This window comes from Budorcas taxicolor, chromosome 17 (assembly GCF_023091745.1).
Source record: "Budorcas taxicolor isolate Tak-1 chromosome 17, Takin1.1, whole genome shotgun sequence".
Classification (NCBI taxonomy): domain Eukaryota; kingdom Metazoa; phylum Chordata; class Mammalia; order Artiodactyla; family Bovidae; genus Budorcas; species Budorcas taxicolor.
The window spans coordinates 50,417,342-50,435,894 of NC_068926.1; the positions used below are offsets into that span (position 1 = coordinate 50,417,342).

The 18,553-nt window shown below is 44.2% G+C and overlaps 1 protein-coding gene and 1 non-coding gene across 2 annotated transcripts in view; both read right to left on the bottom strand.

Moving 5' to 3' along the window:
* Positions 1 to 18,553, bottom strand: part of TMEM132B (transmembrane protein 132B) — a 233,384-nt gene that overhangs the window by 24,361 nt on the left and 190,470 nt on the right. The window contains exon 4 of the mRNA XM_052654934.1: positions 11,244 to 11,387. Coding sequence (XP_052510894.1) covers positions 11,244 to 11,387 — 144 coding nt within the window. The remainder of the gene's footprint in view (positions 1 to 11,243; positions 11,388 to 18,553) is intronic.
* TRNAW-CCA (transfer RNA tryptophan (anticodon CCA)) lies at positions 661 to 733 on the bottom strand. The gene has a single exon. It is a non-coding gene; the product is annotated as a tRNA-Trp (tRNA).

The following is an 18,553-nucleotide window of genomic DNA, read 5'->3' on the forward strand; positions in this document are numbered from 1 at the left end:
GATTAGAAGACAAAAGAGTCCATTTGTTTAATAGGTGGCTACATAATTCAATGGTTTCCCAAGTGGTGCAGAGGTAAAGAATCCGCCTGCCAATGCAGGAGGTGCAAGAGATGTGGGTTCAATCCCTCAGTCGGGAAGATCTCAAGCAGGAAACGGCAAACCGCTCCAGAATTCTTGCCTGGGAAATCCCATGGACAGCGGAGCCTGGCAGGCTACAGTCCGTGGGGGTCACAGAGAGTTAGACACGACTGAGTAACTGAGCAGGTGTGCCAACACACGGAATCCAGACCATCCAGTCCCAGGAAAACACCATTCCATTGTTTCTGGCGAAGGCAGAATTTGTATTTCCACCAACTGCTAAAGGCAGAGTTACTTTCCCAAAGTCCATATCGGACTAGGGATAAATATCAATAAAGCAGGAATAAACTGCTCATGCAAGACCCCTGCATATTCAGGGGACTCTCCGAAGTTTTTTCTCATTCGTGCCCATCGAGTCTGTGCTGTACTAATTGTTTTTGGCTGAGGAAGTCAGTTCTAGCTCTTTCTGGTTGGATTTTCTTTTTAAATAAACATTTATGTATTTACTTGGCTGTGCCAGGTCTTAATTGCTGCATGTGGGATCTTCCATCTTTATTGCAGCATGTGGCATATAGGATCTGGTTCCCTGACCAGGGATCGAACCTGGGCCCCCTGCATTTGGAGCACAAAATCTTAGCCACTGGATCATCAGGAAAGTCCATGGATTTCTTTTTATGTTCACCAGTTTGCGATATGAGGAAATTTCCCTGTATACATTTGAAATGTTTAAGAGAAAAAGAGGCTACAGTTTAATCTTTGGAAGATAATCTTAACCTCATGATATGCATAAAATAAGTCAATGTGCAGATAATCTCAAAGTAGAGGGGAGAACCTTGTCCCTGAAATAAGCACCCTAACCACTCCAATGGGGCTAAGTTCCCTGTGAAATTGGGAAGCTGTCTGTGAAGCCAAAGCTGAGACCCCAGACTCAAACCCCAGCCCTGGCACTTACCAACTGGGTGACCCTCATTTCTGCAACAATAATTAAATGCCCCATGCATCACTTTTCTTAGATGGGTAACTTCTAAAGTTTATTTAAATGGGTGAGGAGGGACATGTAGGGAGAGGGAGGTACAAACTATTGAGTATAAGATACTCAATACTCCAGACTTCCCTGGTGGTCCAGGGGCAAAGACTCTGCACTCCCAGTGCAGGGGCATGGATTCAATCCCTGGGTAGGGAACTAGATTCCACATGCCACAACTAAGAGTCTGCAATGCTGCAGCTAAAAGATCCAGTGTGCTGCAATGAAGATGGAAGATCCGTGTGACCCAACTAAGACCTGGCACAGTCAAATAAATAAGTAAATTTTTTAAAAAAGATAGGCATAAGGCTGTATTGTGTGGTACACCACACAGAGAATATAGCCAATGTTTTGTGAATGGAAAGTAACTTTTTAAAAAATTGTATAAATTTAAAAAAAATTTAAATAAACTGCATTAAATGATTTGAGTTTCCCCAGGAAACTCAAATGAATTTGAATATAAAGCTGATACATTCTGCTCACCATCAAAACTCCTGGTAGGAGCTGAAATTGTAAACCAAGCTCCAAAATGTCAAGTATAAATGTGCCAGGAGACAGAGGCACTATAGCCGCAGTTGACCCTACTTGATACTGATGATACAGCCACAGACCCAAGACCCCAGTGAACCCCCAGGACCTTGCCCTGGGCAGGGCCTGATGGAGAGGAGAGGTGAGAGGTGGCCAGCAGAGGAGAAGGAAGCGTGCGGGCGTGTTTGCTGAGGGAAGGAAGCCAGTAGGCTCGCAGACCTACCCTGGCTCATTCCAGGGTTTCTCCGCGTGACGCCAAAACAATTCCAGAATGCTAGTTCTTCATTAGAGATGCTAAAGACAGAAAGGAACAAAAGATCTAATTAATATTGAAATCAGAGTGATGCTGATGGAACAAAAGGTTGGGGATGCAGCAATAGCTATCCTCTGGCCAACAGGAAATATATGACACATCTCCCATCAGAATGGAACAATAAAAGTCCAAATTACCAGCATAAAGAAGGACAAAATTAGGCAATAACATCCAAGCTGCCTGACGACTTATTCTTAGCTGCCTAGCTCCTGGTGATGGGTGAAGCAAAGGAAATTCATGCCCAGAAATAGAAGAACAGTGTTTTCTGGAGGAACGTTTGCCAAGCATCGCTGAAAGAGAGAGAAATGGGCTTAAACTACTCTAGGATTTCTCTCCAATCTCCTTCTGATAAAATTAGGATCCATCTGAGGGTTTCTCTGGAAGCTTTTTGGAGCCCACGGCAGACAAGGACCCTTTCAAGGTAAGTCAGTGCAGAGAGACTGTTCTGAGCCCACTTCATCAACATCGTGGGGTCCCCACAAGGTCCTCAATCTCACTCTCACCTGTGACCAGGCCCCATCTTTCATTAGTGAACCTGCTCCTGCAGCACAGGACACACAGAAAAGGGGAGAATGACAGACCCTGGGCATTTGCACATCTCTTTCAACTGGATGATGTGCCAACATTGAAAAGTCAAAAATCTTACATAAAAATCTAGATTTTCAGAAACATCTGTCTTTAATTCTGTCTTTAAATGAGAAGAAGTAGGAAGGGACTGTCTACTTTTCTGCACCATAAATTTGGACACGAAATGGACTAATATTTACGCACAACCTAGACACTTAAACTTCTCCAGCCTCAGTTTTCTGAGCTGTAAAATGGAATAATATTGGGACCTACTCTGTGGGGCTGCTGGGTACATTGCAGGCTGTATGTGTTTAAAATCAGGGGAACAGAGTCTGGCATAGTGTCACCGTGGGCTGTGGTGCTTGTCACTGCTCCTTCTAACAGACCCTTCAGGGCAGGAAGAGAAGTAAGACATGGACCTGCCTTCAAGGGGCAAACCTGCCACCTGCACAAGGACACACAATGCACTGAGTCCCTAACACATACGTCTTCACAGGGGACAGAAGCACAAAGGTGAGGACTGCAGCGGTGGCGGGGGGCGGGTGTGGACTGGAGATGCAGAACAGCAGGAAGAAGGTGGCAGCACAGAGCAGGTGCACCTGACCCACGTCCAGAAGACAGCCGAGCTTTCTCCAGGTCCAGGGAGTGGCGGAGGGCTGCTGGGCCCAGGAGGCGGCATGAGCACAGGAAAAGATGCACAAAACCACACAGAGGAAGGTAGAAATGAGAGATGGGGAGAAATTAAGTCCAGATGTATCTCTGGATACACCTCCACCTGAAGTCATCATGGCTCTTTTGGTTGCATGTCAATGTATTACTATCTCTCCCTTTCGGCTTAAGATAGTTGGATTTGCATTTCTATTGTTGTTGTTGTTTAGTAGCTCAGTCATGGCCAACCCTTTGCAAACCCATGGATTGTAGCCCGCCAGGCTCCTCTGTCCATGGGATTCTCCAGGCAAGAAATAACAGGAGAGGGTTGCCATTTACTCCTCCAGGGGATCTTCCCGACCCAGTGATTGAACTCAAGTCTTCTGTGTCTTCTGCATTGGGAAGCCCTGAATTTCTATTACTTGCAACCAAAACAAAGCAAAGCTCACCAATGCAGAATTTCATCCCAGGCCTGCAGATCCCACTACCTACCACACCTGTCTAATCCTCTGAATCGTTATGTCTCTGGCTCAGTGGCATCAATGCACACCACGTCTCTAAGGAACATGTTCAGGACATGCCCACCCTGCCACCTCATGCCTCTGTGAATCCAACCACTTAAGAAAATCAGGTCACACCGCATTTTGCAGGGGCTATGTGATAACCTAAGAAATGTAGCTGCTCTCTCAAAGCTTCCTGCATTCTCCAGAGGTGACACTGGGCTCTGTTTAGTGACCCCACACCAGCAGCAGAAAACTTTATGTTTTATTTTCGACAGTACATCCGCTGCCTACCCTTGCCCTTTGCAGACCAAGTTTGGAAATAAAGACCTTCCCTGGGGCAGAGAAGGTTTTAAAATGTTAATTCCCTTTTACGAGGCCTTTAGCATCTCATTATTGCAAGTCCAGCTGATACCAGAAGGCTGGAAACGTAATTATTGCAGCCAAAAGTTGGAGGGTACTCTCTTCAAGATCAGCGTGAGTTTACATTGATTTCTCTCCAAGCGTGAATGAGTTCATCACCTGCTGGTGACGTATGCCAGGCTTCTGCGTTCTGGAGACCACAGCTCGCTGACAAACAATACAGCTACTGACACATGAAAACAGGAGGCCATCACTTCGTCAGGAAGATAGACGTTCAAAGATTAAATCATAATTACAACATGGAAATTGCATTTTTCTTCCTTCCTCTGAAAACCTTTAAAGAAACTTAGCAAAGAACAGAAAATGTGTTGTTTCTGAAAGCATGTTGCTCCTGCTCAGTTGCTCAATCATATCCAACTCTTTGCAACCCCATGGACTGTAACCTGCCAGGCTCCTCTATCCATGGGGTTTCCCAGGCAAGAATACTGGAATGGGTTGCCATTTCCTCCTCCAGAAGACCTTCCCGACCCATACATGGGATCGAAGCCATGTATCTTGCATCTCCTACATTGGCCGGCAGATTCTTTACCACTGCACCATCTGGGAAGTCTTTCTGGCAGCATAAAGACCCCCAGAGCTATCTGGATCTTAATTTTCAGAATATGTCACTTTACATGGGGGTTGGAATTGTGACTCCAAAATGATACATCCATGTTCTAGCCCCCGGCACCATGAATGTGACCTTATTTGGAAACAGGGTCTTTTAAACATATTTATTTATTTATTTTATTTGATGTGCCAGGTCTTAGCTGAGGCACCTGGGAGCCTCGATATTCATTGCAGCATACCAGACCTAGTTCCCCGACTAGGAAGCGAGTCTGGGGCCCCTTGTATTGGGAGCTTGGAGTATTAGCCACTGAACCACCAGGGAAGTCCCTGGAAACAGGGTTTTGGCAGATATAATTAACCTAAGGATCTTGAGATGAGATCATTCTGAACTAGGATGGCTCCTAAATCCAAGGACAAGTGCCCTTACAGGAGAATAAGGTCACATGGAGACACAGGGGCAAGACATGTGCAGATAGACGCAGAGACTGCAAGGATACGGGTACAAGCCCAGGAACACTTGGAGCCACCAGAGGCTGGAAGAGGCCAGGAAGGATCCTCTCCTAGAGCTTCTGGAGGAAGGGAGGTGCTGACCACACTTTGATTTCAGACTTTCGGCCTCCAGAACTCTAAGAGAACAAATTTATGTTGTTCAAGCCACTGAGTTTGTGGGAACCTATTATGGGAGCTACAGAAAACTAATACATGTGCCAAAGAGACTGCAAATGTAACTGAGAAAAGAACCTTGAGATGAAAGGAGTATCTGGGTCCATGGTCTCCAACCTTTTTGGCACCAGGGTCTAACTTTGTGGAAGACAATTTTTCCATGGGCCAGGAGTGGAGGGGATGGTTTCAGATGATTCAAGCACATTACATTTATTGTGCACTGTATTTCTAATCTAATGTTCCTGCTGATCTGATAGGAGGTACCAATTCTGGGACCTGGAGGTGGGGAGCCCGGAGCTGGGTTATCCAGGTGAGCCTAAAGGTCCTGATTAGAGACAGGCAGGAGGGTCAGAGTCAGAGAAACAGAGGTGATGATGGAACCAGTCGTCAGAGAGAGAGAGATTTGAAGATGCTACAGTGTTGACTTGGAAGAGGGGGCCATAGTCGGGAAATGCAGGCAGTCTCCAAAAGCTGGAAAAGGCAAATAGATTTTCTGCTAGAGCTTCCAGAAGGAGGCAGCCCTGCCAAGCAACCCATTTTAGGGTCCTGACCTCCCATCCTATCAGATAATAAATGTGTTTTGTTTGAAGCTACTAAGTTCATGTTGATTTGTTACAGCACCAAGAGGAAACGGATATGTAGACCTTCCAGGTTATGAGGATGGAAATAAAAGTCTTTCAAATTCAGAAAAAGTCAATTATCAACTGACTTCATGATGGGAAAGCCATAGGAATGATACTTCGAATGATACTCTGCTACTAGCCTAAAGGTGCTCCCCGTGGAGTCAGCATCTGAACTGACATCACCTGTCTGAAAGCTTACCAACCCCCCAAACTCGCTAACTCTGCATTATTTTTATTTATGTTGAGCCCAAGTAGTTCCCTTTTGACTTCCACTCTTGGAACCTAAAAAGCACAAATCTCCTCCGTATTCCAGAGGATGGTCCTCCAAAGACTTCAAAAGAGCTGTCGCGTCCTCCTCTTCACCTCTCCCGGGGACTTTTCTTCTCTTCACTGGACTCAACACTCACGCTTCCTTCAATCATTTCTCCTGCGGTTGGATCTCAAGGACTCTCAGCCCCTCAGACACTGTTTGACAGAACACAATCCAATTTCCAGCTTTCCTCTTATGCCTAGAAAGACATGGAATTCTCTATCAGAGTGACAAGTGACATCTATCATCTGTGACTTACAGAGACCAGGGGACAAGAAGTAGCTCCCTTTCCTCTGAAACCCACTATCAGAAAACCAACAGTACAAGTGTGGTGAGAAATCACAGAGGTCCCTCCGCCTCCGGCAGGGAGACGAGAGGAAGAGGTGGAGACTGTGGTGATTTGGGTGCAGGGGCTTACACACAGGGGTGTCCATTGGTTACTTCCAGGTCAAGGGTCACAGGGAGTAGTGTGGGCCCAGGGCTATCTGACCTTCATAAGAATTCATAAGTGAATTTCATAAGAACTTGGATATCCAGATGTCTATGTAATTAGCCAATTTTTACAGGCTGGCAGAAAATTAAATAAGCACATGCACACCCCTGAATCAGATACAGCCTCCAGTCTGCCCACCTGGGACCTCTGTTCTGGGGTCACATACCCATTAACGCCAACAAAAATTATATCAACCTGTGGCAGTCTCTTCAGACAGGTGGTTCCACAGGGAATTAGAGCCATGACCTTGTAATACCTTTTAATGGAGTTTAGTCTGGTTTTAGAAAAGGCAGAGGAACCAGAGATCAAATTGCCAACATCCGCTGGATCATGGAAAAAGCAAGAGAGTTCCAGGAAAACATCTATTTCTGCTTTATTGACATGCCAAAGCCTTTGACTGTGTGGATCACAATCAACTGTGGAAAATTCTGAGAGAGATGGGAATACCAGACCACCTGACCTGCCTCTTGAGAAACCTGTATGCAGGTCAGGAAGCAACAGTTAGAACTGGACATGGAACAACAGACTGGTTCCAAAGAGGAAAAGGAGTACGTCAAGGCTGTATATTGTCACCCTGCTTATTTAACGTATATGCAGAGTACATCATGAGAAACGCTGGACTGGAAGAAACACAAGCTGGAATCCAGATTGCCTGGAGAAATAGCAAAAACCTCAGATATGCAGATGACACCACACTTATGGCAGAAAGTGAAGAGGAACTAAAAAGCCTCTTGATGAAAGTGAAAGTGGAGAGTGAAAAAGTTGGCTTAAAGCTCAACATTCAGAAAACGAAGATCATGACATCTGGTCCCATCACTTCATGGGAAATAGATGGGGAAACAGTAGAAACAGTGTCAGACTTTATTTTGGGGGGCTCCAAAATCACTGCAGATGGTGACTGCAGCCATGAAATTAAAAGACACTTACTCCTTGGAAGAAAAGTTATGACCAACCTAGATAGCATATTCAAAAGCAGAGACATTACTTTGCCAACTAAGGTCCGTCTAGTCAAGGCTATGGTTTTTCCTGTGGTCATGTATGGATGTGAGAGTTGGACTGTGAAGAAGGCTGAGCACCGAAGAATTGATGCTTTTGAAGTGTGGTGTTGGAGAAGACTCTTGAGAGTCCCTTTGACTGCAAGAAGATCCAACCAGTCCATTCTGAAGGAGATCAACCCTGGGATTTCTTTGGAAGGAATGATGCTAAAGTTGAAACTCCAGTACTTTGGCCACCTCATGTGAAGAGTTGACTCATTGGAAAAGAGCCTGATGCTGGGAGGGATTGGGGGCAGGAGAAGAAGGGGGCGACCGAGGATGAGATGGTTGGATGGCATCACTGACTTGATGGACGTGAGTCTGAGTGAACTCCAGGAGTTGGTGATGGACAGGGAGGCTTGGCATGCTGCGATTCATGGGATGGCAAAGAGTCGGACACGACTGAGCAACTGAACTGAACTGAGTCTGTAAAAATACCGAATCACCGTGCTGTACACCTGTTACTAATATCATATTGTAAACCAACTATACTTCCATTAAAAATACAGTTGGTTCATCAGATCTCACTGTGAACAAAAGCGCCATGGTTTCTTGCAAACACACACACATACACACACAATTAATACACGTCTTCTATTTTTTTTTAACATGGAAGTAGTTGTCAGCTTACAATGTGACATTGATCCCTTCTAATCTTGCCAAGGTTCCGGCCCTTCAAAATCCTTTATGCTCTGAGATTCAGTTCCCCCAAAGTCCCAAGTCAAAGAAGCCAATTTGGACATCACCACAATTTACACCTTTCTAAATGCATTCTTTCTCCCTTACCTAAGTCACCATCCCAACACTCAGAATTTCCATCACATGACGATCTTTGGTGAAACCTGCACAACCCTCTCTGGGGAGTCACACAGAGTCTCCTGGACCGTGAAGAAGTGACACAGTGACCTCCACAGACCAGTGACACAGTGACCTCCCCAGGGTGTTAAGGCGCATCCACATCTTTGGGGTGCCCCTGGTGATGCTGAGGCCAGAGGGCAGCTCTGAAGATGACACTGTAACCTCAGTGTTGTGACAAAATGTATGACAAATGGTGGCAGGAGAGCTGTGACAAGTGCATCACGGCCACTTAATGAACCCCCTCCACTGACCCAGGCCCCGGAATCTGCAACAGAGCCCGGGCTGCCCTAGAAACGTCTTACGGCAGCTCTGGGCTTGGTGATGTGCACCCTCTGGTTTGCCAAGATCAGGCCACAGTTTGCTAGAAGAAAGCCCCATCTTCACGTGGCCACGGAAGTGACAGTTGAACCCCAAACCACTGCCCCCCAGAGCAATGCCTCTATCAGGGCGGACACAGGATGTTTCCAGTATATTTCCAGGAAGAGGAGAAAGCCAAGTAGAAGGCAACAATAGGAACCACGAACTTGGCCGCGCCTCTGTAGGGTACAGCTCTCTGGGACAGGGGAGTGAGGGTCCTGCCTCGGGGGGCTCCCCACCAGGGTCTCAGGAAGGGATGTGGCTGAGGGGACTATAGAGCTGAGCCATCCTTTGGAGCCCATGGTGGCATAATCACACAGATGCCATCTCCAGGCTCCATCACTAATGTCTCCCTTCTGGAAAGACGAGGAGGGGGATGGTAAATAACATGCATTTGTCAAAGGCAACCAAGGACAATGAATCAATATTTTTCATTCTCCGCAGATGAATTTGCATGACTTGGCTCAGAACTTTCTGGATTCTGAATCTAGAAGGCTTCAGATTTGTTTAATCAAACCTGCCCATGGAGTTTAAGACCTGTCAGGATTAAAGATTAATTTTTTCTTAATTTTAATTAGAATTCACATCAATTCTTCCTTATCAAAAAAGCCATCTCTAGCATAAGGCACAGCTTCCTGCAGGTCAACATGAGAAGGAATCAGGCCCTCCCAGATCTTGTCCACCACAGGGAAACCCTTGCAGGATTTTCTGTCCACCTCAAAGTTCTTCAGATGGAGACCAAGTTCCATTCAACCTCTGAACAGCAGCCAGTAGAATGGAAAGAAGGCAGAATTCAGCATTACTGTATTTTTTAAAAATTAATGAAAACACAGGACCTAGGAGCTCTCTTAGCAGCTTAAAGGAGAAAGGATCACTCTAAAGACGGAAGTCCTTTCTCCTGGGGTTCTGAGCTGCAAAAGGAAACTGCCAACCAGTGAGCCAAGAAAAAACTGGCAGAAACTCTGAATTCAGTGATTCAAACAGACCCCTGCAAAGAATATGGAGAAAAAAGTCATGGGCTGGTTCCTGGCTGAATTTGGAGCCATAAATCCAGCTAATTGGATGGAAAATGCAGCAGAAATAATCCATGACCAGATTCTCCAAACTGTGAGCTATGTCCCACTGATACCCTGATGAAGCTGGGGGCACACGAATGGACTTTTAAAAAAGTTAATCATTTATTTTCATGTATATTAAGGAAAAATTAGTACATCAAAGTAATGGGTTTTACAATGGATTTTATTGTCTTCTAATGAGACATTTAAGATATTCAATGTTGAAAAAGTAAGGCATTTAAAGAAAACATGTTGAGTAAATTACATTATTTGGCACAGGAAGTTGGCAAAACTTGAGAAGATGGCAGATAGATTGCTAAACTTCGGAAAATACTGTCCTATGAGAAAAAAGAGGAGAAAAGGGGCCCCCTCCTCCATCCCAGGGGAGGGAAACAGCGTGTCCAGCTGTCTCTGATCCCAGGCGAGTCCCTGTCATCACTCACTCCCTCTTCAGCACCCCCATCATCCCCATCAGCACCCCCATCACTCCCCATCAGCATCCCCATCACTCCCTATCAGCACTCCCATCACTCCCCATCAGCACAACCATCGCTCCCTATCAGCACACCCATCACTCTCTATCAGCACCCTCATTGCTCGCCATCAGCACCCCCATCGCTCCCCATCAGCACCCTCATCGCTCCCCCCTCAGCATCCCCATCACTCCCTATCAGCACCCTCATAGCTCCCCATCAGCATCCCCATCGCTCCCTCCTCAGCACCCCATCACTCCCCATCAGCACCCCCATCACTTCCCATCGGCACTCCCATTGCTCCCCATCAGCATCCCCATCATCCCCATCAGTACCCCCATTGCTCCCCATCGCCCCATCCTCAGCACCCCATCACTCCCCATCAGCACCTGCATCACTTCCCCCTCAGCACTCCCATCACTCCTCATTGGCACCTCCATCACTCCCCCCTCAGCACCTCCATCACTCCCCCCTCAGCATCCCCATCATCCCCATCAGCATCCCCATTGCTCCCCACTCAGCACCCGCATCGCTTCCCCCTCAGCACTCCCATCACTCCTCATCAGCACCTCCATCACTCCCCCCTCAGCATCCCCATCATCCCCATCAGCATCCCCATCAGCACCCTCATCAGCACCTGCATCCAGGTTCTGCCCTTGGGAGCCTGGGATGCTCAGAGCAGCCGTGTGACAGAATGGGAAGGAAAGGCCCAAATGCCTAGGCATCTAGAAGTAAAACCCACTGTACCTTGATGACGTCTTCATCTGCAGACCTGCATTCCACAGCCTCTGACACATCCACCACCGAACCATCCTCTTGAACTGCCACCACCTTGACGGGAACTGAAACAACCTTTCCAGTGAGAATGGCCGTGTTCAGAACCTCCGAGTCCTGTGCGAGAGAGAAGAGGACCCGTGTCAGCCACAGGCACACCCGTGAGTCCCAGGAGGAGTGACCCTCAAGCCACCTCCGACCTTAGTAGTTGCTCTACAATTTAAAAAACTGTCTGTGCCCTCCAGACATCCCTCACACACAGCGCAAGCGTCCTTTTTGATACTTTGGTAAACGATGCCGTATTTCCAGAGCTTATTCACACAGTGAACACAGCCTTCATTTTAGTTTCAAATCAGGAAAAACAGCAGCACACAGAGCAGAAGAGAACTGGAGGCAGATTGTAAGCCTCCACACTCCTGAGCTGATCACCAACACTGTCTTTCCTCAAACCACTAAGCACTCCCAGAAATTTCCCAGCCAAGCTCAGGTATTGTGAAACCAACAACACCATGTTAATTTTTCTCCTCCTCTGACATCACTCAAAGTTTTGTAGGTTCTGTCTTCCTAACTTATCTCCCATCTGTCAAATTCTTTATATTTTTCTTCCTTTTTTAAATTGCGGCAGCACTGGGTGGTGAGGGGGCTTCTCTAGTTGTGGAGCACTCAGGCTCAGCAACTGTCGTGGACTGGAGATTTAGTTGCCCAGCCTCAGATGGTATCTTAGCTCCCCAGCCAGGATCCAACCTGTCCTCTGCATTAGCAGGCAGATTCTCAATCACTGGACCACCAGGGAAGCCCCCCCAATCTGTCAATATCCTGTCAACCCCAGAATCAGTTCCTCCATGGAAGGAGAATCTCCCCATTCAGTCAACTGCCACTGGCCCCTAATTGACCTTCCTGTGTCCACAGTCTTCACAGCAGTCGGAAATAATCTTTTTTCTTTTAAATGTTTTAATAGAATTCAGATTATTTCTCTCCTAGATTAAAACTCTTTGAAAGCATCCTAGGGTTCTTAAGATGAAGTCCAAACTCATGGATGTGTAGGGACCTGACCCTCGTCCACCTCCCTAGCTCCCTCTTGCCCCCTTCCTGCTGTCCATCATCACAGTCAAGCCTCACAGAAGTCTTTTCTGTTCTTCCAAGAGTAAACCCCATTCATGCCTTCTGCCCTTACATACGCAGGGCTCTCCAACCCCAAACACACCTCACTGTTGCTTCCACCCTTCAGATCTCAGCATATATGTCCGCTTCTTTGGAGAAACGGGGCTTTTCTGCCTGCTACAATGTGAGTTAGCACTGTATTATCATCCATCATAGCATCTAGTCTGTCCTGCAAGGTAATAACCACAGCTGTCACTGTATATTTATTTTGTGTTTACGTTTTAATCTGTGGCTACTTATTAAGCTGTGAACTCCCCAAGGGTCCCGCTCTCCTATCAATGAATGTGACTTGGATGGTGCTGACCCAGGCCATTAAATCAGGCTTCACAAATGAGCAGATGAACCAAATGTGGTCCATCAGGGTATTCCAGCCCCATGTCCACAGAGACTGATTCAAGATTGAAACCCAAATGAAATCAGTGACAACAGAAAGGAAAAGGAACAGATTCCTGGGAAAGATTTCTGGGTTCCTGAATCCGGCTACATCTGTGTCTGTCATCTTTGGAAATTTAGAGATACAAAATAAACTGCTTTATTTAAGCCAGTTTTAATTGGGCTTTTATCACTTGCAACTGAAAGTCTTGACTCATACACAAGAGATTAGACACCATGTTGGGCTCTAGGGAAAGAGAAAAGACAAAAATAAATATCAATCTCTACCCTGAAGAAGCTCATATCCTTTAAAGACACTATAATAATTTTCCCAAACTGAGTCTCAAGGTAGGTGACTTTATGTTTCATAACAAATCACAACCAATCTTCAGAGCTTGTTGCTTTTATTTCAAATACATTTGCAACTGCATTTCCTTCTTTAGCTTTCTCATGAGTGGCTGAGATGTTTGCAACCATGTTTTCCAGTGCCCACCAAGAAACAGCCTTTCAAAAACCCCAAAGGCAGTTTCTACCTGCCTCTGGCACAATGAGAAAGCAATTTGTCTTGTTAAATATTACATTTAAATCATCCCCTGGTGCCAGAGATTGCTAAAAATTCACCATCTATCAAAATGCAACTCTTTCATTCTGTTCCCATTGGTGCCAGCTCTAGGTTTTATGTCTTGAGAGCATATTTATATTCCTTTATGAAGATAAGTTTCCATTAACGTGGCACATTAGTGTGGCATCTATAAAAATGGCAAAGTAAGGACATGTGAAAAGTCCTCTGTGAAAGAAATTTTAAAATTGGCCAAAAGAGTAAAAATCCACTTTTTCAGAACTCTAGGAATAAAACAAAGGCTTGTGCAGCCAAGAGAGCATTTATTCAAGAAAAATGGCTGAATCTTGGTAAAAACGGGATTTTGTGGCATTTTAACTTGATTTACTCCCATTCCCTACTGTCCAGCTCAGTAGTAGCTTTGAAAAATGACAGCCCACTTTCACAGAAAAATACCGCTATCTGAAAACCACGGAAGAGAGCAGATCAGGGACGGAGATCTTTCAAAACTTCATTGCCAAAGAATTGCCATTACCTGACTTGTCTGGTATTTCCTAGAAAATTTCATTTGCAAAGCTTTTTGTATCTGACTTGACTCCGAGTTCATTCCCTGTGAAAAGCTTTTTACTAAAGGTATTTGTTTAAAGCAATTACAGGCAATTAGTTAATTTCATAGCTAGCTGCCTGAAGCAGTGGTAACAGTTGTGACAAACAATAGATTCATCAAAAAGTTTAATAAGAAAAGATGAGGAATAGAATTGCCAGAGGGGCTCTGAAATGCTAACACATATTCTGCGGAATCTGTAAGACCATGCTTATACACAGGGCTGTGTGCATGCCCAGGAAGACCTGAGAAGGCTCTCAGCTCGTGCCCCTGGTTGATTTTGACATTATAGAGAAGCAGGAAGTGAAAGCTAAGGCAGAGCTGTCTAATGCCTGACTGGGGATTTAAAGTGTGCCCCAACACATTCAAAGAGACCCTTGTGGGATTTCCCTGGTGGTCCAGTGGTTAAGACTCTGCCTTCCAATGCAGGGGGGGCAAGATCAATTCCTGCTAGGAAATTTAGATCCCATATGCCATGCAGTGTGACCAAAAATCAAAAAACAAATAAAATTTTTTAAAAAGAGGCCCTTGGTAAAGATCATGATACTTTGATTCCAGATGCCTAAGGAAATCTCTGCCCAATCATTGGCTGACCACCAAGCTAACCAAACAAAGAATTCAGGGGCCACAGGCAACAAAGAATAAAAACTTTACAGAATTTGTTCACAAAAGTCACTCAACAACTACTACCACAACTACTACACACAACAACAACTATAACAAACCTAGGGAAGGGTGGCAGCAACATAGACGGTTATAGAGATTGTCATACATAGTGAGGTCAGAAAGAGAAAGACAAATACCATATGATGTCACATATGTTCAAGACCTTGTATTATAATAACCTGAAAAAATCTGAAAATATATATGTATAATTGAATCGCTTTGCTAAACATCTGAAACTAACATAATATTGTAAATCAATCATAATTCAATGAAAAAATTCTTTTATCCATATGTTAGGTAGTTAGAATAGGAAAAAGGAGTCCAGAATGGCAGTGGCTAAAAGGCAAGGAAGGGAAAAGCCTGCGAAAATAGAACAAAGGAAGATCTGAGGACCTGAGTGAGGACCTCAGGTAGAACATACAGCCCTCCTGGTTAGCCCAGTCTACATAGGGCAGGCCCAGGGGGAGGAGACAAAACGTAAAAAGAGGAGCCAAAAGGCCGGGGGTCTCGCTCTCCTCTTTGTGTCTTTTGGGTCGGCATGCCCTCATGCCTCGAGGATGTATTTTCCTGTATTTTCTAAATAAAACTGAGCTGCAAACAGAGCCGTAAAACTGATCTGCCCAAGAGCTGCGACACGGCCTGTCCGAGGGCTTTAACGCTGGTCCATCGCTTCAAATTTTTATTGTGATGAGACAGAACCAAGGAAATTACACACTCCCCCGACACATATATACATATTGAAACAGAACTTTTGTGTAAATCTCAAGAAAAAGTTGATGGGCTTACGAAAACATCCAATGCTTTCTGAAAGCTTCTCATCTCACTATTTTTTAAGAATAAATTAAAACTCCACTGTTTTCAGCTATGAAAATCTAGGAGTTGTATATAACTTTTCAGCACATTATTCTGACTATATACTCTCAGACTAAAGATAAAAATAACTGTAAACACATATTGAATTCTAGTTAGGTTTGTTTTCCACAGCAGTATGGTTTAGCAATTCCAAAACTACTTTAGCATACTCTAGGATGGAGCAAATAATGTATGTTGGATAATGAGAGCCAAGTTTCTCATTGCTAGAGAAGCTGACTTTAAAAATGGAAAGAAGAGTGAACTGTGTGGTCAAGAGTTGGAATTAGAAACACCAGCATGAACTCCTGGGGGAATGCAGTTATAGGTATGTTTATATGTGTGTAAATGTAGGTATGTGTATGTATATGGTTTTTCTAGTTCCATTCGCTGAGAGAACTTAGATACAGACAATGATGGCTAACAATCAGCACACCTAGTAAAGTGATGCTTAAAATTCTCCAAGCCAGGCTTCAACAATACATGAACTGTGAAATTCCAGATGTTCAAGCTGGTTTTAGAAAAGGCAGAAGAACAAGAGATCAAATTGCCAACATCCGCTGGATCATGGAAAAAGCAAGAGAGTTCCAGAAAAACATCTATTTCTGCTTTATTGACATGCCAAAGCCTTTGACTATGTGGATCAAAATAAACTGTGGAAAATTCTGAGAGAGATGGGAATACCAGAACACCTGACCTGCCTCTTGAGAAACCTGTATGCAGGTCAGGAAGCAACAGTTAGAACTGGACATGGAACAACAGACTGGTTCCAAATGGGAAAAGGAGTCCATCAAGGCTGTATATTGTCACCCTGCTTATTTAACTTATATGCAGAGTACATCATGAGAAATGCTGGGTTGGAGGAAGCACAAGCTAGAATCAAGATTGCCGGGAGAAATAGCAATCACCTCAGATATGCAGATGACACCACCCTTATGGCAGAAAGTGAAGAAGAACTAAAAAGCCTCTTGATGAAAGTGAAAGAGGAGAGTGAAAAAGTTGGCTTAAAGCTCAACATTCAGAAAACGAAGACCATAGCATCTGGTCCCATCACCTCATGGCAAATAGATGGGGAATTAGTGGAAACAGTGTCAGACTTTATTTTTTGGGGCTCCAAACTCACTGCAGATGGTGATTGCAGCCAGAAATTAAAAGACGCTTACTCCTTGGAAGGAAAGTTACGACCAACCTAGACAGCATATTGAAAAGCAGAGACGTTACTTTGTCAACAAAGGTCTGTCTAGTTAAGGCTATGGTTTTTCCAGTGGCCATGTATGGATGTGAGAGTTGGACTATAAAGAAAGCTGAGCGCAGAAGGATTGATGCTTTTGAACTGTGGTGTTGGAGAAGACTCTTGAGAGTCCCTTGGACTGCAAGGAGATCCAACCAGTCCATCCTAAAGGAGATCAGTCCTGGGTGTTCATTGGAAGGACTGATGTTGAAGCTGAAACTCCAATACTTTGGGCACCTCATGCAAAGAGCTGACTCATTGGAAAATACCCTGATGCTGGCAAAGATTGAGGGCAGGAGGAGAAGGGGACAACAGAGGATGAGATGGTTGGATGGCATCACCGATTTGATGGACATGGGCTTGGGCGGACTCCAGGAGTTAATGATGGACAGGGAGGCCTGGCATGCTGCAATTCATGGGGTCGCAAAGAGTCAGACATGACTGAGCCACTGAACTGAACCCAGATTTTAGTTCTAAACACCATTCTTCAAGAAAGGAAACAGCTCCTTAGAGAAATGGGTGATTCTAGGACTGAGAGTCAGAAAGTGCCCAGACAATGAGCCTAAAATATATTGTCCACCTAGAAGGTAATAAAGTGATCAAAACAAATATCAAAGGGCCCAGGGAGACAGCTTGAAAGGCCTCCAGTGGCCAACCTGGAACAATTTTATAACACTACAAATAATTGTAATTGCTAATCATAATAATATAACTATATATTATATGTAATATGTAATAAGCTATTGAATCCATACTGATATAAACAAACAAACAAAGAAGAAAGAAAACACCACCCATAGGGTAAAATTCCAACAAAAAATGATGAAATTAGAATATACCATCATTGTAGGAATCACTATTGATGCTACTGATGATTAAAAGTATGATAAGAGAGAGGATATTTGTAGAGTGTAAAAGTACCTCTGTGCAAGAGACTTATTCATTTCAAAGAAAAAAACAGTAACTCTGTGGTACCGAAAGTTAGATACATCACATTATCCATGTGATCAAAGATAACATCACTACTAATGAGATAAAGAGACATCATATGTCCTGAAGAGGAAGCAACATTTCCTGAAGTGTTCTTCTCTCCACAAAAAAAAAGTGACTCTAATAATGAAGAAACAGCAGACAAATCCAAATTATGGACATTCTACAAAATAGCTGGCCTGTATATTTCAAGTGTATCACAGCCTGAAAGACAAAGACTGAGAAACTTCCATATTAAAGGAAAATAAGAGACACAACAAAGGTATATGTGATCCTAGATCAGATCCTCAAACAGAAAAAAATACGTTTATTTTACTTTAATAAGTGTTGGTGGGACAATCGGTGAAATTTGCATAAGGTCTGGGGACCACATAATGCTTAGTATCAATATTAATTTCCTGATTTTGATCATTTCACTCTATTTATTAAGAGTCTGGGGAAAATTCACACTGAAGTGTGTACGGATGAAGGATCAACATGTGTACAACTCTCAAACATTTCATGAAAACAGTAATAATGTGTGTTTGTGTAAAGAAAATGTTAATATTTGGGGAATTTTGGTGAGAGAATTTGGAAAATGCATTTATTCAGACTCACAGGAAAGTTTTTTAATATCTTTTTTTTTTTTTTTTGGCTGCTTTGGGTCTTAGTTGTGGCAAGTAGGATCTTAGTTCTCTGAACAGGGATTGAATCCTCGTCCCCTGCATTGGAAGGCAGATTCGCAAGCACTGGACCACCAGGGAAGTCCCTGGGAAAGTTTTAAATAATATGAAAAGCCAAAAGAGCCAACAATAAAAACAATCAGTGAATAAAGATAGAAGATATGGTAAGTACCTAATGAACACAATTTA